The sequence below is a fragment of the Staurois parvus genome, unplaced genomic scaffold, assembly GCF_062004578.1.
Source record: "Staurois parvus isolate SC_StPar_1 unplaced genomic scaffold, SC_StPar_1.0 ptg002753l, whole genome shotgun sequence".
Classification (NCBI taxonomy): domain Eukaryota; kingdom Metazoa; phylum Chordata; class Amphibia; order Anura; family Ranidae; genus Staurois; species Staurois parvus.
The window spans coordinates 1,639,132-1,659,639 of NW_028320549.1; the positions used below are offsets into that span (position 1 = coordinate 1,639,132).

Sequence of the window (20,508 nt, forward strand, 5' to 3'; positions counted from 1 at the left end):
AAAAAATCATAGTGTGTCTAGCTCAAGCAGAATATACTATATGTGATGAATGGAGGGTAAAGCATGAAGAAGTGGGACTAACTATACAGAGCAGTGGTTAACTTATGAACTAAAGAGGGCCTCAAATGTGGCCCATGGCATCACCAAAGGGCTGTGCATGGTGTTTAATATATGTAATGCTTGAGAGGACTGTAAGAAACACTGCAGACCTGACAGAGGAAATGAGGGCCAGAGGAATGTGGACATTTTTTGGCTGGGGAAATGCTGCAGAAGACAATACCGAACTGGGAACGTGTTACATGAGGCCAGTAGAGATCAATGCTATAACCCTAATCAGTGTTCCTACTACAAACTGCTGAGGTCCGAGGGCCACACATCATATACCAAAGAATCACATGCGGCAGTCAAGCCGCAGGTTGGGCACCAGTGATAGAACATTTTCTAGCTATGGCAGGGACAAAATTATTAAAGGTAAACGAACAGCAATGCATGTGCAACATAATCACGGATGTTTGAGAAATTACAGTAAATTAAAGGAATTATGCAAAATGCTGTTTGACCATTCTTTTTTATGTAGGCTAAACAAAACCTCAGTGTTTGATTCTTGCAGGGGAGTTTTATTTAGTAGTACACTGAATTGGAATGCAATGTGATTGCTTGATCAAAGGTGGTATTTTATCGCACGATCATTGCTAACTACAGCAGTACAAATTAATGATTAATTAAATGGGGCTATCTGACGATCTTTTATTATGATTTGCACTCTAGCTCACTATGATTTATGCATTTGATTGCTATTCACCCATTTGCACTTTTGATATAATTTTTTTAGACGTGTTTTTTTTTTTTTGGGGGGGGGGGGGGGAGAAAAAAAAGGGATTTATTTACTATAATTTCCTTATATAATTAGCGAAGCTGCTAGGTAGGATCTTTTGTAGAAGCATTCAACATTTATTTTAATGCCATAATAGTATCACCTATTAATAACTGGACTTCCCAGTTATCTGCCCAAATTGCAAAGCGTTCATGAGGAGGGCAGGAGAATATGACCATAGCAGCTGGGTGGAAAAGGCAAATCTGCTGGGGATGTCTTACCATCGACTATATCTTAGCATTGACTATGGATGTGTAAAGCCAGCAACCAATAAAAACAAATACCACACATTGGTCAATCCATTCTTGTAGCTCCTTGTGGACATGGGAATGCATAAATATACTGCTAAAAAAAGAAGCTTGTACCAGTGCCGATGGTGGTGGATAGCCTGCTGCGCAAACAGTACTAATCCTCTGTCTCATTTGTACCTGAGCTCTTCCAGGGAGTGACGTGGAGCACATGGATTAGTCCTGAGATTGTGACAATATTTTTGTCTACAGGGCATTTTTTTTCCTCACTGGATTGCAGAGAGCGATGACAGAAAAAAGGGATTCCTGAGTTACAAAGCTTGATTTTATATATATGTACACAGGTGAAACTCGAAAATTTCGAATATCGTGCAAAAGTTCATTTATTTCAGTAATGCAACTTAAAAGGTGAAACTAATATATGAGATAGACTCATTACATGCAAAGCAAGATAGTTCAAGCCGTGATTTGTCATAATTGTGATGATTATGGCTTACAGCTCATGAAAACCCCAAATCCACAGATGAGAGCAGGTTCACCCTGAGCACACGTGACAGCCGTGAAAGGGTCTGGAGAAGCCGTGGAGACCGTTATGCTGCCTGTAACATCGTTCAGCATGACCGTTTTGGTGGTGAGTCAGTGATGGTCTGGGGAGGCATATCCATGGAGGGGGCGCACAGACCGCTACAGGCTAGACAATGGCACCCTGAACGCAATTAGGTATCGGGATGAAATCCTTGGACCCATCGTCAGACCCTATGGTGGTGCAGTGGGTTCTGGGTTACTCCTGGTGCACAATGATGCACGGCCTCATGTGGCGAGAGTATGCAGGCAGTTCCTGGAGGATGAAGGAATTGATACCATTGAATGGCCCCCACGCTCGCCTGATCTAAATCCAACAGAACACCTCTGGGATATCATGTTTCCGTCCAACCAACACCACCAGGTTGCACCTCAAACTGTCCAGGAGCTCAGTGATACCCTGGTCCAGATCTGGGAGGAAGTCTATCCATTTGGATTTGAAGTAGCATATGTGAAACATGTTTTTTTTTCCAGCTAACATGAGATTCAACTTTTCAGCAATTTTGCAAAATGTTAAGATATTTGGATAGAATTGAACAAAGTGTAACTAATGGTATTTTTTTAGTATTGGATAGAGTGGAGAGGAATTAGAACAGCTGTCAGCCACAAAAACCTGTATGTCCCCCCCCCCCCCCCCATGTGGCCTGTTTGCTGAGAGAGACTTTCTCGCACTTCCAGTTTTGGGTAAGCAACAGGAAGTAAAGGGAAATCTCCCCAATGGCAAAAAATAAAAGAAGCTAACAGCAGTTATAGCCTTCCCTTACTCTATGTAAAGTTTTAAAAAATGTCTTTAGCTGTACTTTAAAGATAGTGCCAAAGTTATTGATTGACCTGATTGTCTTTTTAGCTTTTCAGATCCTAAATCTGTTTGGAGCCTTCCTGGACAATGTTATTAAAGTGGTGTTAAACCTAAAACTATATATTGCAGCTTGCCAATCATTAGATGTGGTGACTGCATTTGTGTTTTTTTTAGGCTTTTTTCCTCCTCTGTTTTCACTTGGTGATCTGGCCAGTAACACATTTCCTGTATTAAGGGTGCCTACACTCTGGATGAAGGAGCAACAGACACCTTTGGACAAAAGCACTGCAAGTCTTGGGGGGAGATTGAAGCCAAATTTCAGCTAACACTTCTAAAGCAGTTACTGTAATTGGTTTTGTTCCTTTTGTGATAAAAGGTTTACATAAATAAATGATGATCATTATAAGCACCCGTCAGTGGTAAATGGTTGGTCTTAACTCCCTAACTGCTACATCTGCAGGAAAGCTTGTTCTGTTGAAAAAAACATCAAACTTACTAGCCTGATCACAGGGTGAAAATAAAAAGCCTAAAAAAGAAAATTAATGCAGCCATCACATCTAAGAACTGGTAAAGCTGAGATATAATAAATATTTATTTTTATGTTTAATATCGCTTAAAGGACATCACAGGAGGGAAAGCATTGTTTGTTTCGGCAAAAAAAAAACAAAAAAAAAAACTGGGCCTTAGGTGACGTTTCACCTCTGAGGTTAACAAGAGTTCCTTTAATTTCTCATAGCTCAGCACCCAGTCCCCTTGCAAATCCTGGGCTCCCAAAACTTCCATAGAAGCAGACAAGCCCTCCTCTCAATGAGAGAACTGTGTTGATGGCACTCTTCTCCTCACCCTACACAGAGATTATCCAATTCATGGGACATTTTAAGTGCCAGCAGAAAGAGAATGATCGACACTCTAGTCGGTAAACTCTGCAGTTAACCCCTTTACATACCATACACAACAGGTGTCACCACATGTATTGACAGAAACATGCACTGTTCACAGTTTCTGCTGTAACAAGTCTGACTTTTAAGTAAAGTCTGTAATGCATGCTGTCCCACCAGACAGGAATGACAGAGGTTAAAATACCGGTATACAAGCCCTTCTGGTTTAGTGTATTCGAGATAAAGCTTAATTTTAAAATATTGCTTAATGAAAGGTCTGCTGGCCGCGTTTAGGGTGTCATTAAGAATGAATGGAACTGCAAGCATAACATGTTTTTCATACATCTCAGCCTAAATTCACACTTGTGCAGGTCCAAAACACAGGAAAAATTGAGGAGTTCCTGATCCGAAGGCAAAGCTTGTTGCTCTTTTGCAGATGAGTGGGGGAGCCATAAAGAATTAATGGCACCCCTGTGAGTCTGCTAAATGCCCGCAGAACCACACGGCAGCACCATTCCATGCAGTGTGACTTTAAAAAAAAAAAAAGGCCCAGGACTTGTTCACCTGCGTTTCTGTAGTTAAGGCAGCCAACTAAAATGAATGGGCTGCTCAGCCTGCAGAACACAGGTGTCAACCTAGGCTACAGCCTGGAAATTAAACCTGGAGAAAAACCTCAGGAGCTTGTTATTCTGATGGGGAAGGGAGTGAAAATTAGTCTATCTGGGGAGTCCGCCATAAAAATGTCCGATACTAAAACATCCAAAGATGCAAGGACCATTTTTTTTTCTTAAAGTGTAACTCCAAGGGAAAAAAAAAAAAACCCCAGGTATGCTGGGTCCACTTACGTACTTCTACTTCTTGGTATACCATGTTCAGAAGAGCTGCTAGGAGCGCTAACAAGAAAAAAATCTTAGTTCAGTTATGCCAGATACTACTGTCAGCTTTACGTTTTGCTACAAGGCATTCTGCAAGGCGTTCAGGGGAGAGCATTTTTTTTAAGAATAAAAAACTGCCTATGTGAGCTTGATAGAGCTTTTGTCTTCAAGAAGAACCCATGTATAGAAAACTTAATGTAGATTCAGGCAAAAACAAATGCACAGACATATTAGTATTTTTTAATCAAAAGTCATAATTAGAGAAAAAGTCAAATTAGAGAAACATTTTGCTATAATCGAGTCCTGCAGAACGCAGTGCATAAATCCAGAAAGAAGGATTTCAGGGTAAAGGTTCACTTCTGTCTGATCAATGGAATTAGATTGATTATTCATACTCTCTATATTTGCTTCAGATGTCATTCAGATCCATTAGCGTTCGTGAGATGAATACAGTAATTAGATGAAGCCAGACTATTACAGGGTGATCCCACCATACAACCCATGTCATTTCTAGAGAGGCCAGCAAGGCTCACAACGTATGTTATTCAGAAGAGAGGAACATACAGATGTATTAGGAACATATCAGGCACTGGCCCCTACAGAAATTAAAGGGGAAGATGGCTCTTCACTTCTCAGTTGCAGGATAGTAGCAGTTGCTGTTGATCCCAAATACGTCCATCTCACCATCTCTTCATACCATTGGATTTCAGCTACACGGTTCACATTTATCTGATAGTGGTTTATCTCTTTACAGCTTGGCTTTCACTGGCTGCAGTTGTAGGCTCTGCAGTTTCATGGCCATTCCCATATTTCCATTGATTTTCAGCTTGCCCTGGAAGAAAGCCTGAGAGACAAGCAGATGATTAGCAGAACTAAAAATTTACAAAGCATTACAAAGTTTTAATAACCGCAAATGCCAAATGTCCCAAGCAACATATTCAAAGATTAATTAAACTCTGCTAAATGTTATTTTTAAATTGGTCCCCAGGAGGTTTAGCCACAGTGTGCTAGTAGGCACCGACTTGCCTAACAAGCGAGTCTTCCAGTGCTGCACTGTCACTGCTCCAGCTGGTCCTGGGGGCTTCCATCTTCACCTTGTGTCCCTTACAGGCTTGCTTGAATAGCCAGGCCAAAATGACGTTACTCCCACACATTCGCACAGGCGTGACGTCATCATGGCACAGAACGCGTACCGTAAATGTGAAGGCCAAGAGAGGCCAGTCAGTGGATTTTAAAATTTTTGTCTTTAATACCACTTGAAAGTGCAACATCTGCAAACATCCCACAAACATTAAAAGTGATACTAAAGTCTTGTTTTTTTGGGTTTTTTTAAATAAAAATAACAAACATGTTATACTTACCTGCTGTGTGCAGTGGTTTTGCATAGAGCAGTCCGGGTCCTCCTCTACTCAGGTCCCCCACTAGCACTCCTAGCCCATCCCTCCTGACAGGTGCCCCCATAGCAAGCTGAGCAGGATCGCTCCCAAGCTGCAGCTCTACGGGTCCATTCACACTCAGAGCCGTGGCTCAGTCTCACCCCCTCCTTCTCCTGATTGGTTCACTGGTTGTGATGGACAGAAGCGGGAGCCCATGGCTGCTGCCTCAGCCAAACAGGAGTGAGAGTCCCCAGAGAACAGATGCTCTCAAGGACATTGCTGGATCAGAATGGGGCTCAGGTAAGTGTTAGGGGGCTGGGAGGAAAGCTGCACACAGAAGGTTTTTTTTACCTTCATGCATACAATGCATGAAGGTGTAGAACCTTGAGCCTTTAGAACCACTTTAAGTTGGCCATACACCAGTAGCATTTTGGTAGAAAATTTAAATTTTTGGAATGTTCACTTTGTTTTCTAATGGTTAGTGGGGACAAATCAATGATAGTCTTCAACTGTAGAGATGAGAAAATTCAAAGGAACAGGACGAAAGTTTTTTTCTCTTTTTTTTTCTGTCTGAGCAAATAAAATTCTAACCAAAATAGGATTTTAAATTCAGGAAAAAGCACACATATGCTAGACACAAAAGAAACCTATTTAATAAATCTGAGGTTCCATTGAAGTAGATCTGGATGAACTTTCAAGGGCTTTTGGCCCAATGATGGAAAGATTGAATGCCTGACGAGTCTACAGAATTTTGTATGAAAGTTCAAATAAAATTATAATGGTGTATGGCCAGCTTTACTCACTATGTTCAAGTACTAATAAAAACAGTTATCTTGCTTCATTCTTAAAAGGATAAGTTCAGGTTTAGCTAAAAAGTCAGCAGATCCCACTCCCTACCCCCTTAATACACTCAAAAGGCAACCCCCCCCCCCCAAGTGGCCACTTACCTTAATGCAGTAACTTCTTATAGACTTAAATGGCACATTCAGATCTATAGGATGCTACATGCAGGCAGTGCTGGGGAGGCTTCTTAACAGTAAACACCACATTTTTAATGATATCTGCAGATTTATTCTGTTCATCTACAGGCAATGCGAGCTCACTAGTATGTAAACCCCAAATCTATTTTAATTACATCCTTGTAGCCAACAGCTGGCTTTTTATTCCACTATTGCTAGGTGGATTCATCTGCTCATCTTTCAAATATATGGGGAACTTTTTCAGATTCTCAAATCTTGCAAGGCTGTCTCCTGATCTCTTGCCAATGTTCAATTCTCCTGAAGGTGGTATTATAACCCAGTGTTTCAGAATACTGTGTCCAGCAACGTACTCCAAAATATGATTTTACATGTGAGACAAAAATCCTTTTATTGTATTGTTCTGGAAAATGTTCTTTAAAAAGCTAGCAATGGATTGATTGAAATGGTTGCAGCAGTGTTGTCAGCCTGCCTTCCCATATGGAAGAAAAATATATTTTAAAAATATTCTTCACAAATATATTACCATATATTTGAAATACTACAATTTTCGCCATATTCTCTCTCTCATATATATATATATATATATATATATATATATATACATACACATACATACATACATACATACATACATACATACATACACATACATATACAGTCATGGCCGAAATTGTTGGCACCCTTGATATTTCTCCAGGAAATCATGTATTTCTCACGAAACGTATTGCATTAACACATGTTTTGCTATACACATGTTTATTCCCTTTGTGTGTATTGGGACAAAACAAAAAAAGGGAGGAAAGAAAGCAAATTCGACATAATGTCACACAAACCTCCAAAAATGGGCTGGACAAAAGTATTGGCACCCTTTCACAACTGCGGATAAATAAGAATGTTACAAGCATGTGATGCTCCTGTAAACTCACCTGGGGCAAGTAACAGGTGTGGGCAATATAGAAATCACACCTGAAAGCAGATAAAAAGGAGAGACGTTCACTTAACCTTTGCATTGTGTGTCTGTCTGTGCCACACTAAGCATGGACAACAGAAAGAGGAGACGAGAACTGTCTGAGGACCTGAGAACCAAAATTGTGGCAAAATATCAACAATCTCAAGGTTACAAGTCCATCTCCAGAGAACTAGATTTGCCTTTGTCCACAGTGCGCAACATTATCAAGAAGTTTGCAACCCATGGCACTGTAGCTAATCTCCCTGGTCGTGGACGGATGAGGAAAATTGATGAAAGATTGCAACGCAGAATAGTCCGGATGGTGGATAAGCAGCCCCAAACATGTTCCAAAGACATTCAAGCTGTCCTGCAGGCTCAGGGAGCATCAGTGTCAGCGCGAACTATCCGTCGACATTTAAATGAAATGAAACGCTATGGCAGGAGACCCAGGAGGACCCCACTGCTGACACAGAGACATAAAAAAGCAAGACTACAGTTTGCCAAAATGTACTTGAGTAAGCCAAAAGCCTTCTGGGAAAACGTCTTGTGGACAGATGAGACCAAGATAGAGCTTTTCGGTAAAGCACATCATTCTACTGTTTACCGAAAACGGAATGAGGCCTACAAAGAACAAAACACAGTACCTACGGTAAAATATGGTGGAGGTTCAATGATGTTTTGGGGTTGTTTTGCTGCCTCTGGCACTGGGTGCCTTGACTGTGTGCAAGGCATCATGAAATCTGAGGATTACCAAAGGATTTTGGGTCGCACTGTAGGGCCCAGTGTCAGAAAGCTGGGTTTGTGTCCAAGATCCTGGGTCTTCCAGCAGGACAATGACCCCAAACATACGTCAAAAAGCACTCAGAAATGGATGGCAAAGAAGCGCTGGAGAGTTCTGAAGTGGCCAGCAATGAGCCCAGATCTAAATCCCATTGAACACCTGTGGAGAGATCTTAAAATTGCTGTTGGGAAAAGGTGTCCTTCCAATAAGAGAGACCTGGAGCTGTTTGCAAAGGAAGAGTGGTCCAAAATTCCGGGTGAGAGGTGTCAGAAGCTTATTGATGGTTATAGGAAGCGACTGATTTCAGTTATGTTTTCCAAAGGGTGTGCAACCAAATATTAAGTTAAGGGTGCCAATACTTTTGTCCAGCCCATTTTTGGGGTTTTGTGTGACATTATGTCATATTTGCTTTTCTGCCTCTGTTTTATATTTGTTCCAATACATACAAAGGGAATAAACATGTGTATAGCAAAACATGTGTTAATGCAATACCTTTTTTGTGTGAAATACTTGATTTTCAGGAAAAATATCAAGGGTGCCAACAATTTCGGCCATGACTGTACATATATATACACACACACACACACACACACACACACCATGTTGAAATGTGTTTTTTTTTACAAAATATATGAAAAATATTTTTAAAATACATTTCAAATATACTGTATGCCTTTAAAAATATAAATCTACATTTTTGGGATGCATTTACAAATATATGTTAAACTGACTTTTTTTAGATGTTACAAAAAAAATCCGAAGAATATATTTTAAAAATATTTTATTAAATATATTTAAGATTTTTTTTTAACATATAAAAAAATTATTTTAACATATATTTGTAAATGCATTCCAAAAATGTAGATTTGTATTTTTAAAGACATACAGTACATTTGAAATGTATTTTCAAAAATATTTTTCATATATTTTGTAATAAAATGCATTTCAACATGCAGTATATATATATTGTGGGGTTAGCTCAGGTGGGGGGATCTCCTTCCCTGGGACAAAGGTAGACCGCACAGCAGGCTTTCATCAAAATCTGACTGGTTGTCAGCTTTATTTAAAAGGTTTGCAGGAAATAAACAGAACATGAAAATAAACCCTTGCCATCCAGGCACTAACTAAACAAAAGATGATTCCTCTCTCAAAGGTGAAGGGCTTCTCCCTGTCACCAAAACAAAGTAACAGCAAACCTTTTCTTGCAGGTATAGTCCATACACACAGCTCTCTCAGAACACCTCTCTGAGTCCCAGGCCACGAGCAACTCCTTGCTCCAGCCCTGCCCTTTTTATACCACCTGTTGGTGGTCATCAGTGGAGCCCAAACTCTGGTCCGGACCCACCTGCTTAACTGTTGCCTCGAAAACCCGGAGTGGACTCCACCTAAACGGTCAGGTATGAGCATATGCGAGGTGACACATAGCGTCCCTCTATCACCTCGCCGTTCATCCTGTCACAATATATATATATATATATATATATATATATATATATATATATATATATATATATATATATATATATAATTTTTTAAAAATATATTTTGAAATACATTGAATATGGCCAAAATTGGGGTATTTCAAATATATGGCAATATATTTGGGAAGAATATTTTAAAAATATTATTTCAAATATAATTTTTCTTCCCTGTGGATTTGGCTCCTTTGGTTGGCTGTTGGCAGCCCAATGGCTACCTAAAGGAGCTTGCAGAGCAGGTTGACAAAGCTGTCCCTAAATGTAAGGCCATAAATGGATAGCCTTTTTTTGTTGCTGACAATTTTCTGTCCACCCATGAAGCAAATTTTGGTTGGTTCATCAGGAGCCAGACAAAATTATGTATGGCCAGCTTTAGTGAACTCATACTGCAACAGAAGTGCTGTTACTAGCCGGATCTTCTGGCAAGAAAATATGCAAACAAATTCAAAACACACAAAAAAATTTGCCGTCTGCCTGCAACTTCTTCTCTGAAAGGACATTGAAAGAAACCTATGACAAGAACTATGCAAACAGAAATGCTGGTATACATTTCACATTTTGCAGAAGTACCTGTTTAATTGACATGTTTTCCTCTATTTGATACAAATACTTACTGTCTGAGGATTGATCTTTCCAGTCATTAAAGCCAAGAGGTCAGAGTCCGCCATGGTGATTGTGCAATCCGCCTTTTTATCTGCAACACAAGTGACATATCAGATGTATTAGCAATCATTTTACATGGCTGAAATATTGTTCAGGGTCACGTTGATGGTGGTGTACAATTTTCCTTGGCAAAACCTTTTACCCTACAGTTTGGATGAAGTGGAGAAAGGCAGAAGAAAAAGTCAAGGAGATTTCACCCAACTTCCCCTCCCTGCGACACCAGAGCAAGAAATGAAGGGTAAGGGTGTCATTAGGACAGGAAGATGCAAGAAAAACAAAACAAAAAAAAAAACCACAAACACAATCTGGCAATGGCATTAACTCTCTTACCAAAATGAATTATGCACAGCCTGCAGTACATGCAGGGGCGGACTGACAACTCATGGGGCCCCCGGGTAATAGGGGATCATGGGGCCCCTGTGTCTTTGCCCAAACTCAAAAAAGCCTATGAAAAAGGTACCAGGGGCATCTCATGGGGCCCCCTACTGACCCCGGGCCCTCGGGCAGTGCCCGAGTTTCCAAATGGTCAGTCCGCCCTTGAGTACATGGCTTAATGAAATTAGGAAGGAACTGTCTTTGTTTCTTACAATGCATTCATTCTAATGCAGCATGGGGCGTACCAAGTTCTTGTTTCATTAATTTGATAAATGGGGCCCAGAGTTGTTATTAAAAAAGGGAGGACAGACAAAAAGGGGGAAATATTTTTAATGGAGATGAATTTGAATCCAAGTTCTTACTGCTGCAAATGTTCTCATTTGGGACATTTCCCTTCTTGGTAGCAGGTCCATAAGATGCCTATCAAGAACAAAAAAGGTATACCGCTCAGGCAAACAATCCAGATCGATCCACGACAGGTTCGGGCTCTGGCTCGCCACCACACACAATGCAATAGGAAGAATGGTCAGTCGCACACCAGAGGATAGATGAATATAGTGTGTATTTATTGATCCATAGGACACACAAAACACCAGGACATGAATACAGGACCTGTTAATGCATTAGTCTCGTGCTTAATCATAATGATTAATAATGATTAAGCACGAGGTCATCTGGAAAGCGGCAACAAGTCCTGTATTCATGTCCTGGTGTTCTGTGTGTCCTATGGATCAATAAATACACCCTATGTTCATCTATCCTCCGGTGTGCGGCTGACCCTTCTTCCTATTGCATAAGATGCCTCTGCCAGCACTTCCCTAATTGTATCTCCTATAATTTAGTGTTCAGGGCCTGAGCACTGTTACATACAGAATAGTGAAATAGGGGTAGAAGCCTTTTTAGCCATATGTGAATGTTGTCTGGGCAGAGCCATTGCTTGTGACATCATCACGCAGCTCGTAACCAGGAAGCGGCCTGTCCAACTCCCAGGACCGGTCTCTTATAGATAAGCACTTATTATTTTGAACTCTGTAAATGGTTAGTTACTTTTTAATACATTTTACGCGATGTGGCTTTCCCAACTATTTTCCTATGTCATGGTTGAATACATCCGATGGTGGATGGGGCACCCATGAGGATGTAGCAGTAAGCCAGAGAAGGCATATTTTCCCAAGCAAGGAACAAATGGATACAAAAGCTTGTTTGACTCTTTATGATTAAAGAGTCCATTAGCTCTGGTAAGAGTTTTATTATGTAGGTGATGGAGTATTTAAAGTGGAAACATAGAAAAGTGATGGCAGAAAGACTGGGTGGTCCATCAAGTCTGCCCTTTTTTTGTGTGTGTGTGTTTATTTGGGGTTTTTTTGGGAGGGGGGATTGTGATTTTTTTTTTGGGGGGGGGGGGGGGTTTGATGTTTTTTTATTTTTGTTCTTGAACTGCACTGCATCTGAGCACCACAAACAAAACATTTAATTCATTGTCAATATTCAAACCAAACTCACCCATTCATCCATGTCTCTGTGCTACATTTTACTGAGAAATCACTTTGAAAAACACCCCCTAGCATTTCTGGTAGTGGCCATCTTGAGTAAGGGCAGATGATTCAGGTAGCATTTACTACCTGAAATCCAGGCATTGGCTGAGCTGAGAACCCTCCCTCTCCTGAAGACTGCTGGAATGTATGACATTATTTGCCTAGGCATGGAAACCAGGAAGTAACTGAAGTAATGTTTTAAACTTTTTTTTTTTTTTACAAACAAATATGATATACCTTCCTATTTACTAATGTTAGCAGCATAAGGATTAAAAATGGTCCATATTGATTGAGAGAGTGAAGTTCCACTTTAAGATGTCGTGGAGTACCAACTGATTGTGCAGGTCAAGATTTGTTTACATAGACTCAATCATTTTGGACAATTTGTGTTATTTTCACTTTTTTGGGAGTATTATTAATATTAGCTGAGCACTCACACAGGAACTCTCATATATTTTTATTTGTCACTCTATGTATATTGTTTTTTTAGTGTGGCACCTTTGATTTATATACAATTAATTTGGCAATTTCTATTGATTGTTGTGCCAGCAGCTTGTAAGGATTTTTAGTGCAATTTCTTTTTTTGGGTTTATTGGTTGATCAGTTATGACACCATGGTGGTTTGCCAGTTCAACTGAGAGCACAAGCAACTGTGACAGTTATCATTCATGTTATGCCCTGAATGTTACTGTTCTGGGAAACGGTTAATTAACAACCTACTGGTGTGAGAGATCACAGAATGATTGCTCACAGACCAGGAATCATTTAGTTTAGCCAAAAATCATAGGGATTCACCTGAGTCATAGTGCACAGATCCTTTTCCGTTCTTCACATCAACAACCCAAGTGGCCTCCTTCCCTCCAGGCCCATCTTTTACCTTAAAGGCAAACACACCTCCAATCTTTTGCACATATTCACCCCCTTCCTGTAGGACACATGCAAGCAAAAAAGCAAATTAATCATGTAGTAACACCTGATATTAGTCACATCAGCCACATCATTTTTTTTTTACAAAAACAAAATTCAAGACTCTAGAACTCTGGGATAAACCCAAATCTTAAAAATCTTCCCTTGCCCTCTCCTAACACCTCTCCTGACTAACCTGTGTACGAAAAATGTATATACTCACCCATTTCCAGCCTGCTCCGGTCTGGTTTCATGATCTCCCCCGACTGACTGCCTCTGCTTGAACAGCACCCTTTGTTGCTGGGGGAGCTCAGAGCATCCAACAGGTAAGCATTACAGAGCTTTCCTGCTTTCTAAAGGTGGGTTATAAGTAGTAGCAAGTGAATTTATTAGTGTAGTGCAAGATGAGATTTAGATCTGCTTAAGGAGACACCATCACCTTGCACATGTAGGGCAAAGTGACAATGTTACCTGCAGTACCCTACCGGACACCTTACCTGCAGTACCCTACCGGACACCTTACCTGCGGTACCCTGATGCTCCTTCCTCCATGTTACTCTATGGCTGTGGTTTTGAAGTGGATTGGCAGCACTACTACTGTCACATAGGGAATTGGTTTTCTCCCCTTTTTTTTGCCAGAATAGACTTTGACTGCTAGGAGCCGTTTCTTGGACCATATAAGTACTCTGTTTGACTTGTTTCCTGCTACGGAGTGGTAAATTGTGTCTAATCGGTGGACATCGATATTCTTTGATTGAGGGATCCTTTTTGCTTCTGTTTGGACCCAGTGCTCGTGTTCTTTCCACGGGCCTCCTGCAAAGTCATTGATCTCACTTTGGAGCTTTATACTTGGTCTCCCTGAAGAAGTGGGCTGTGTCCGGTGAAATGCGTCGGAAAACAAAGAAACGTATCAACTCACAATAATGATGCCAATCATGATATTTATGCTATCAAAGGCCTGATTATGCAGTGATGTATACCAATTGTGCTTGTTATTAGCATTGCAAGTTTTTTTAAGATGAATGTATCCCGTGCTTGATTTTCATTACCACAACGGTGGTTTGAATTTTATTAATAAAGTTGTATTTGTTGTGTGATGCCTTCAGCATATTTTTATGTTATGTTCATTGTTAGTTTATTATGCTATGGAATGTAAGGTAAAGTGTAATATCGCTATCTAGTGGCTCTTTTGTATTACAGTTTTATAGATTATTTTCTGTAGTTACACATTTTATTGCTTAAAAGCCACTGTAGTTTTCCCATTATCCTATGGTCTTCACCATGAGGTCTTAGAGACATTTCCTAGCAGCCATCTTACATTTCCTCCAGAGGACTCCAAACTTATTCAGCTGCAGTTTTGTTGTCGGCCTATTGGAAACATCGCCGGTGTGTTTAAAAACCCTTTCTAGCTAGATTAATGCATCAGGACTGTATATTTTGTATATTGGTACACTGATTGAATGTTATTTCTTTCATTTGTAGTTTTACTCTAACTTCCCTGCAATAAAAGTTGAAAAGAGGACCTAGCGCCTGCATCAATGAGTTGTTAAGGGAGAAGGGTTATCTGTCTGTCAAATTATACCTCCACCACGTATAGTGAGGGCAGAACATGTTGTATATATATTTGACTTGTATTTTGTGGTATGGCGCTTTCAAAACCCCATTAGTTTGTCAGTTAGGGAATTGTTATTTTCAGTGTCTCCATGTTACTCCCTTTGCTCTGTAACAGTGCTTGGACCTAGAGATTGGCTGCCAGTCGCATGCATGGTGACAAGGGAGCAGGTCACATGCTTCCCTATATCCAGAAGCTTCAGGTAGAGCCTCCAGTTATGAGAGAAAGAAGTGAAGAGGAGCACAGGGAGTATAAAGGGGTCACTTATACACATACATAGATGCATTTTTTTTTCAAAATTTAAAAATCTAATTAATTTTATCAACTCAAGACCTTGCCAAGACCTTGCTAGACTGTGAGATAATTAGATATATACTAATATACACTATATATACACACACAATAAATATATATATATATATTTTGAGGTGTGTGTGTATATATATACATATACACATACATACACACACATCTCAATATCTCTCTCATATATATATATATATATATAGATATCATATATATGAGATATATATATATATATATATATATATATATATATATATATATAGATGTGTGTGTATGTATATATATATATATATATATATATATACACACACACACACACACACACACACACACACATACACACACACATACACACACCTCAATCAATCAGTCTTGAGTTGATAAAATTAATTCGTTTAATTAATTAGGATTTTTAGGATTTGGAATACAAAAAAAACAAACACCTAAATATTAAAATTGTAAAACGTGGTATCGAAGGTTTATTCTGGGACATGAACGGCAGTTGCCCTTATGAGCAAATCACATACTCAAACTATCTCTTATCACTTGATAAGTAATATGATCGTTGATCGCGGTAATCTATATTAAAGGGGTCAAACTGAACTATTTTGCACTGTAAAAGAAATAAATGAACAAATCACACCCCTTCCCCCATCTTTTACCTCTGCCAGCTTCTTTTCAATCTCCTTGAACACATATTGGGATTTAAATCCATTTTCAGCGCTGGTTGGCACAAGCTGGATATGAGTGGACCTGAAAAGACACAGACATTGCTTAATCATGTGGCAGTAATAGAGCGCACTGATCACTGACCGTAAATATTTTAGCCTCATACACAGTGGTGGGATTTTCTTTAAAGTGAACCCATAAGCAGCTTTATAAAAGTACAAAAGACCCATCTAAGTTCAGGTGCCACAAGGTGTCTTCCATTTAATATATTAGCTGTAAAGTCTCTTCTGTGCACCCCTCTGATCCTGGTTTCACTTTTCTTACGAAGGGACAGTTTTGGACACCAAAGCTTTCAGACCATTCCTGCTGGCTTTGCCAAAATTCAAGCAGTGTATGGCCCTACTTGAACAACAAAAGTCCATTAATCAATCGATTTTTGGCAAAGCAGCCTTACAGAAAATTACCAAACAGCACCTGCATCTAATCAAATGCAAGCACTCTTCGGCTATTATGTCAGCCCGCGTGTGCTGGCTGTAAACACGGATCGGACGGACATACAGAAGAGCATTATGTAGCTCAAAAAATTAGCAGCAGACACCAGCAGTTCAGACTTGGGTACACATTTAACTTCTACTTTTAAATGGTTTGAAGAACTGACAGCTTAAAGCTGAAGTTTAATCTGATTATATTTTGCCTTCCCTGGTTCATACTTTCCTCCTCATCAACGTGCTAATGAAATTGGAAAATAAAATCTGCTTTCATTACTTGCCTTATTTTTGACCAAGTGATGCCATCTCTAGGTCTCTGTGCTTCTATATGCAGCTCATGGCGGGTGGGAGGGGCTGGCAGAGTACTGTACATAGATTCCTGAAACCATCACAGCACTCTGCCTCAGTGCTCCTCAAAAGAGCCCCCAGCATTAATGCAAGCAGTAGGCTGGCTCTTGGGAGCAGTTATGCAAATATCAAAATTCCTTGATGGTTGGATGTCAGTCTGGAGGAGAGGGAATTCCTGGGCAGGCTGAATGTGCCTAGAGATTGCTCTAGATCAGTGGTCTCCAAACTGTGGCCCGAGGGCCGGATGCGGCCCTTTGATAGCCTTTATCTGGCAATTGGGGCACTATTCCTCTCGCTTACACCAACAGTGGGGCATAATTCCTGCCACTGACAATTACGGGGCACTATTCCTCCCACTAATACCAATGGTGGGGCACTATTCCTCCCAATGAGACACTATTCCTCCCACTCACACCAACAGTGGGGCATAATTCCTGCCACTGACAATAATGATGGGGCACTATTCCTCCCACTAATGTCAATGGTGGGGCACTATTCCTCCCACTGACACCATAAATGGGTCAATATTTCTCCCATTAATATCAATGGTGGAGCACTATTCCTCCCATTGGCACCAAAAATGGGTCACGATTTCTCCCACTAATACTAATGGTGGGGCACTATTCCTCCCACCGACACTATAAATGGGTCAATATTTCTCCCACTAATACCAATGGTGGGGCACTATTCCTCCCACTCACACCAACAGTGGGGCATAATTCCTGGCACTGACAATTATGGGTCACTATTTCTCCCACTAATATCAATGGTAAGGCACTATTCCTCCCACCGACACTGAAAATGGGTCACTATTTCTCCCACTAATATCAATGGTAGGGCACTATTCCTCCCACCGACACTGAAAATGGGTCACTATTTCTCCCACTAATATCAATGGTAGGGCACTATTCCTCCCACCGACACTGAAAATGGGTCACTATTTCTCCCACTGATACCAATGATGGGGCACTATTCCTCTCACTGACACCAATGATGGGGCACTATTCCTCCCACTGATACCAATGATGGGGCACTATTCCTCCCACTGATGCCAATGATGGGGCACTATTCCTCCCACTGATGCCAATGATGGGGCACTATTCCTCCCACTGATGCCAATGATGGGGCACTATTCCTCCCACTGATACCAATGATGGGGTACTATTCCTCCCACTGATACCAATGATGGGGCATCACTCCTCCTCCTACTGACCACCAACCCAGGGGCCATATTTATTCTCACTGATACTGGCCTTGAGACATTTTCTATCCTCACTGGCCACAATCTGGCCCCCCTAATGTCTGAAGGACAGTTTACTGTCCCTTTGAAAGATTTGGAGCCCCCTGCTCTAGATAATGTCCACATGTGATGCTGAACCTCCATTACTGAAAAAAAAATCAAAACCCAAGAATAAAAGGGATGGGCCAGAAACAGTCAGGCATGAGAGGAAAGAGCTAGATGATGCTGGACATCCTCTAGCCAGGAAATGAAGCAGTCTGAATCTGACTTGCTGAAGCTTCATATACACAGAGAGAATTCCAGTGTGCAGAGAAATCACAGCATACAATTTCAGCACAGGGAAGGAATCTGTACAAATGTACAAGACTGAAGTTCAGGGAAATGACACTGATGGATATGTGACTTCAATGTGAGAAGATGACTCCAAGGAGGCCTTACATTACCCTCCACCAAGGTGAGCCCGGGACACATGGCGCTGCATACGGATGCGTCCTAAGTAGCGAATAGTAAGTGGATTAATTAAGGGTAAAGTAGATCAGAGTGCAGATCAGGGGACCCCCTGTAGTGGGGGGTCAGACAGATACCTTTCTTGCTGGACATGACCATTGTATCAGCTTAACCTTTGACATTGTTTAGCAGAGGGTTCCTGGTCCCAATGTATGTTCAGGGCTCGGTGGATTCTGCTTGATTTCTATGTTATGAAATGTCTCAACATACAGAGAATATCTGCTGACAGTATTGGGGGAATTCATGAAAAGTGCCTCCAGGCGACAAATGTCAGTGCAGGCGACAGAGTTATGTAGTGTTCTAATGCAAGCCATACATGGGTCGAATTCCGAATGATTTTTCGTCCTAAAATCGAAACATCATTCGTTCTATAATCCGATGGTGCCACCAATGATTTCAAAAATCAGTCGTTTTTCACAAATTTTTCAGCATGCCCGATAAACAAACTGGGAAGCAACCACGAAAATCAGCCGGTGCCACTGCCCCACTAACAGTGCGAAAATTCTTAGGTCTGATTTTCGTACGAAAATCGTTTGGAATTCGAACCATGTATAGCCTGCATAAGACCGGTAGATGAATCTGACGGCCTATTGAGACCAGGGCGTCCAGCTGGATGCGGTGTCCTCAGTGCAGCTGCACTGCCTTGCTGTCACACAGATGGAACTGCGGTGGAGTTTTGAAGCTGGGTGGGTGGAGCTGGATAGGGATTAACAGAACCTAGATCCCCATTAGGTCTGCTCCCCTTGTGATTGATATCAGGCTGTGTGCAGAATTGTCAACAGGCAGCCTGCTATTGGCCATAGAATCCATCCATTGCCTGCTATCAGTCACAAGGAGAGGGCAGACCTGATGGGCAACTAGAGTCTCAACTTCCCCATTAGGCTCCTCCCACTGTCAGCTACACAGGTTGGTTGCTAGGAGGCTGTCAGCTGTGAAGCCGACAGCATCCTTAACAAGAGGAGGAGGTAGCAGCGGCAAATATAGGCCCAATGAGAGGCATCTATCAATGTATGGCTAGCCTTAGGAACATTTCCTTTAAAGTTTATCTACATTAGTAGATAAGCTGCCTTGCAGCAGTGGGATCCTCAATCAAATCCCCAGCCAAGATGTTATGTGCATGGGTATGTTCCTACTATGCTTGCATGGGTTTTCTCTGAGTACACTGGTTTCCTCCCACGCATACCAAAGACATGCTGATAGGTTAATTGGCTCCTGACTAAATTGACCCTAATATGTCTGGGAGATAAAGACTGGAGGGCTCTATGAAGGCAGGGACTGATGTGAATGTACAGTAGGTATAGCATTGCATAAATTATCAGTGCTATATAAATGCCTGTAATAAATGTAGTACAATTGGAAGCATTTACAATGTACTACCTGTTCAGTTTCTCGGAAAAAAAAAAAAAAAAAAAAAAAAAAAAAAAAAAAATCGATTTTGGTATGTTCAAAAGAAATTTGAAACTGAAACAAACAAGGAAATATTAAATTAATAATAATAAAAATAAATCCATAACAAAAAATGTTATATATTCATTATTCTATATTATTTTTAATTTCATAATTACCCTTAATTTAGAACCCACTATATATATATATATATATATATATATATATATATATATATATATATATATATATATATATATATATATATATATATATACACACACATACATACACACACACATACATACACACATATACAGTGGGTTCTATATTAAGAGTAATTACTAAATGAAATAAAAAGATTAATATTATAATTTTATATAATCTTTTTAGTTAACCATTACTCTTAATATAGAACCCACTATATATATATATATATATATATATATATATATATATATATATATATATATATAAATATAATATATATACACATACACACACATATACATACATTCTTAGTCGCACGATTCTGAGGAGGTTAAAGGACGTAATCGGACAGATGCTGGTCACATGTTAAAGGCAGTTCTGCTTCCCTGACCAAGGTTACCCACAATTCACCACTTCCTCACGCCAACAGAATTGCAGACCAT

The 20,508-nt window shown here is 40.3% G+C and overlaps 1 protein-coding gene across 1 annotated transcript in view; it reads right to left on the minus strand.

Moving 5' to 3' along the window:
* Window positions 1–4,476: 4,476 nt before the first annotated feature.
* The window catches only part of SCP2 (sterol carrier protein 2), a 68,156-nt gene continuing 52,124 nt past the window's right edge, over window positions 4,477–20,508 (minus strand). Inside the window, exons 13-16 of the mRNA XM_089666617.1 lie at window positions 15,880–15,970; window positions 13,189–13,318; window positions 10,435–10,514; window positions 4,477–5,100 (exon numbers count right to left, since the gene is read on the minus strand). Of these exons, the coding sequence (XP_089522743.1) occupies window positions 5,005–5,100; window positions 10,435–10,514; window positions 13,189–13,318; window positions 15,880–15,970 (397 nt within the window). The 3' untranslated portion in view covers window positions 4,477–5,004. The remainder of the gene's footprint in view (window positions 5,101–10,434; window positions 10,515–13,188; window positions 13,319–15,879; window positions 15,971–20,508) is intronic.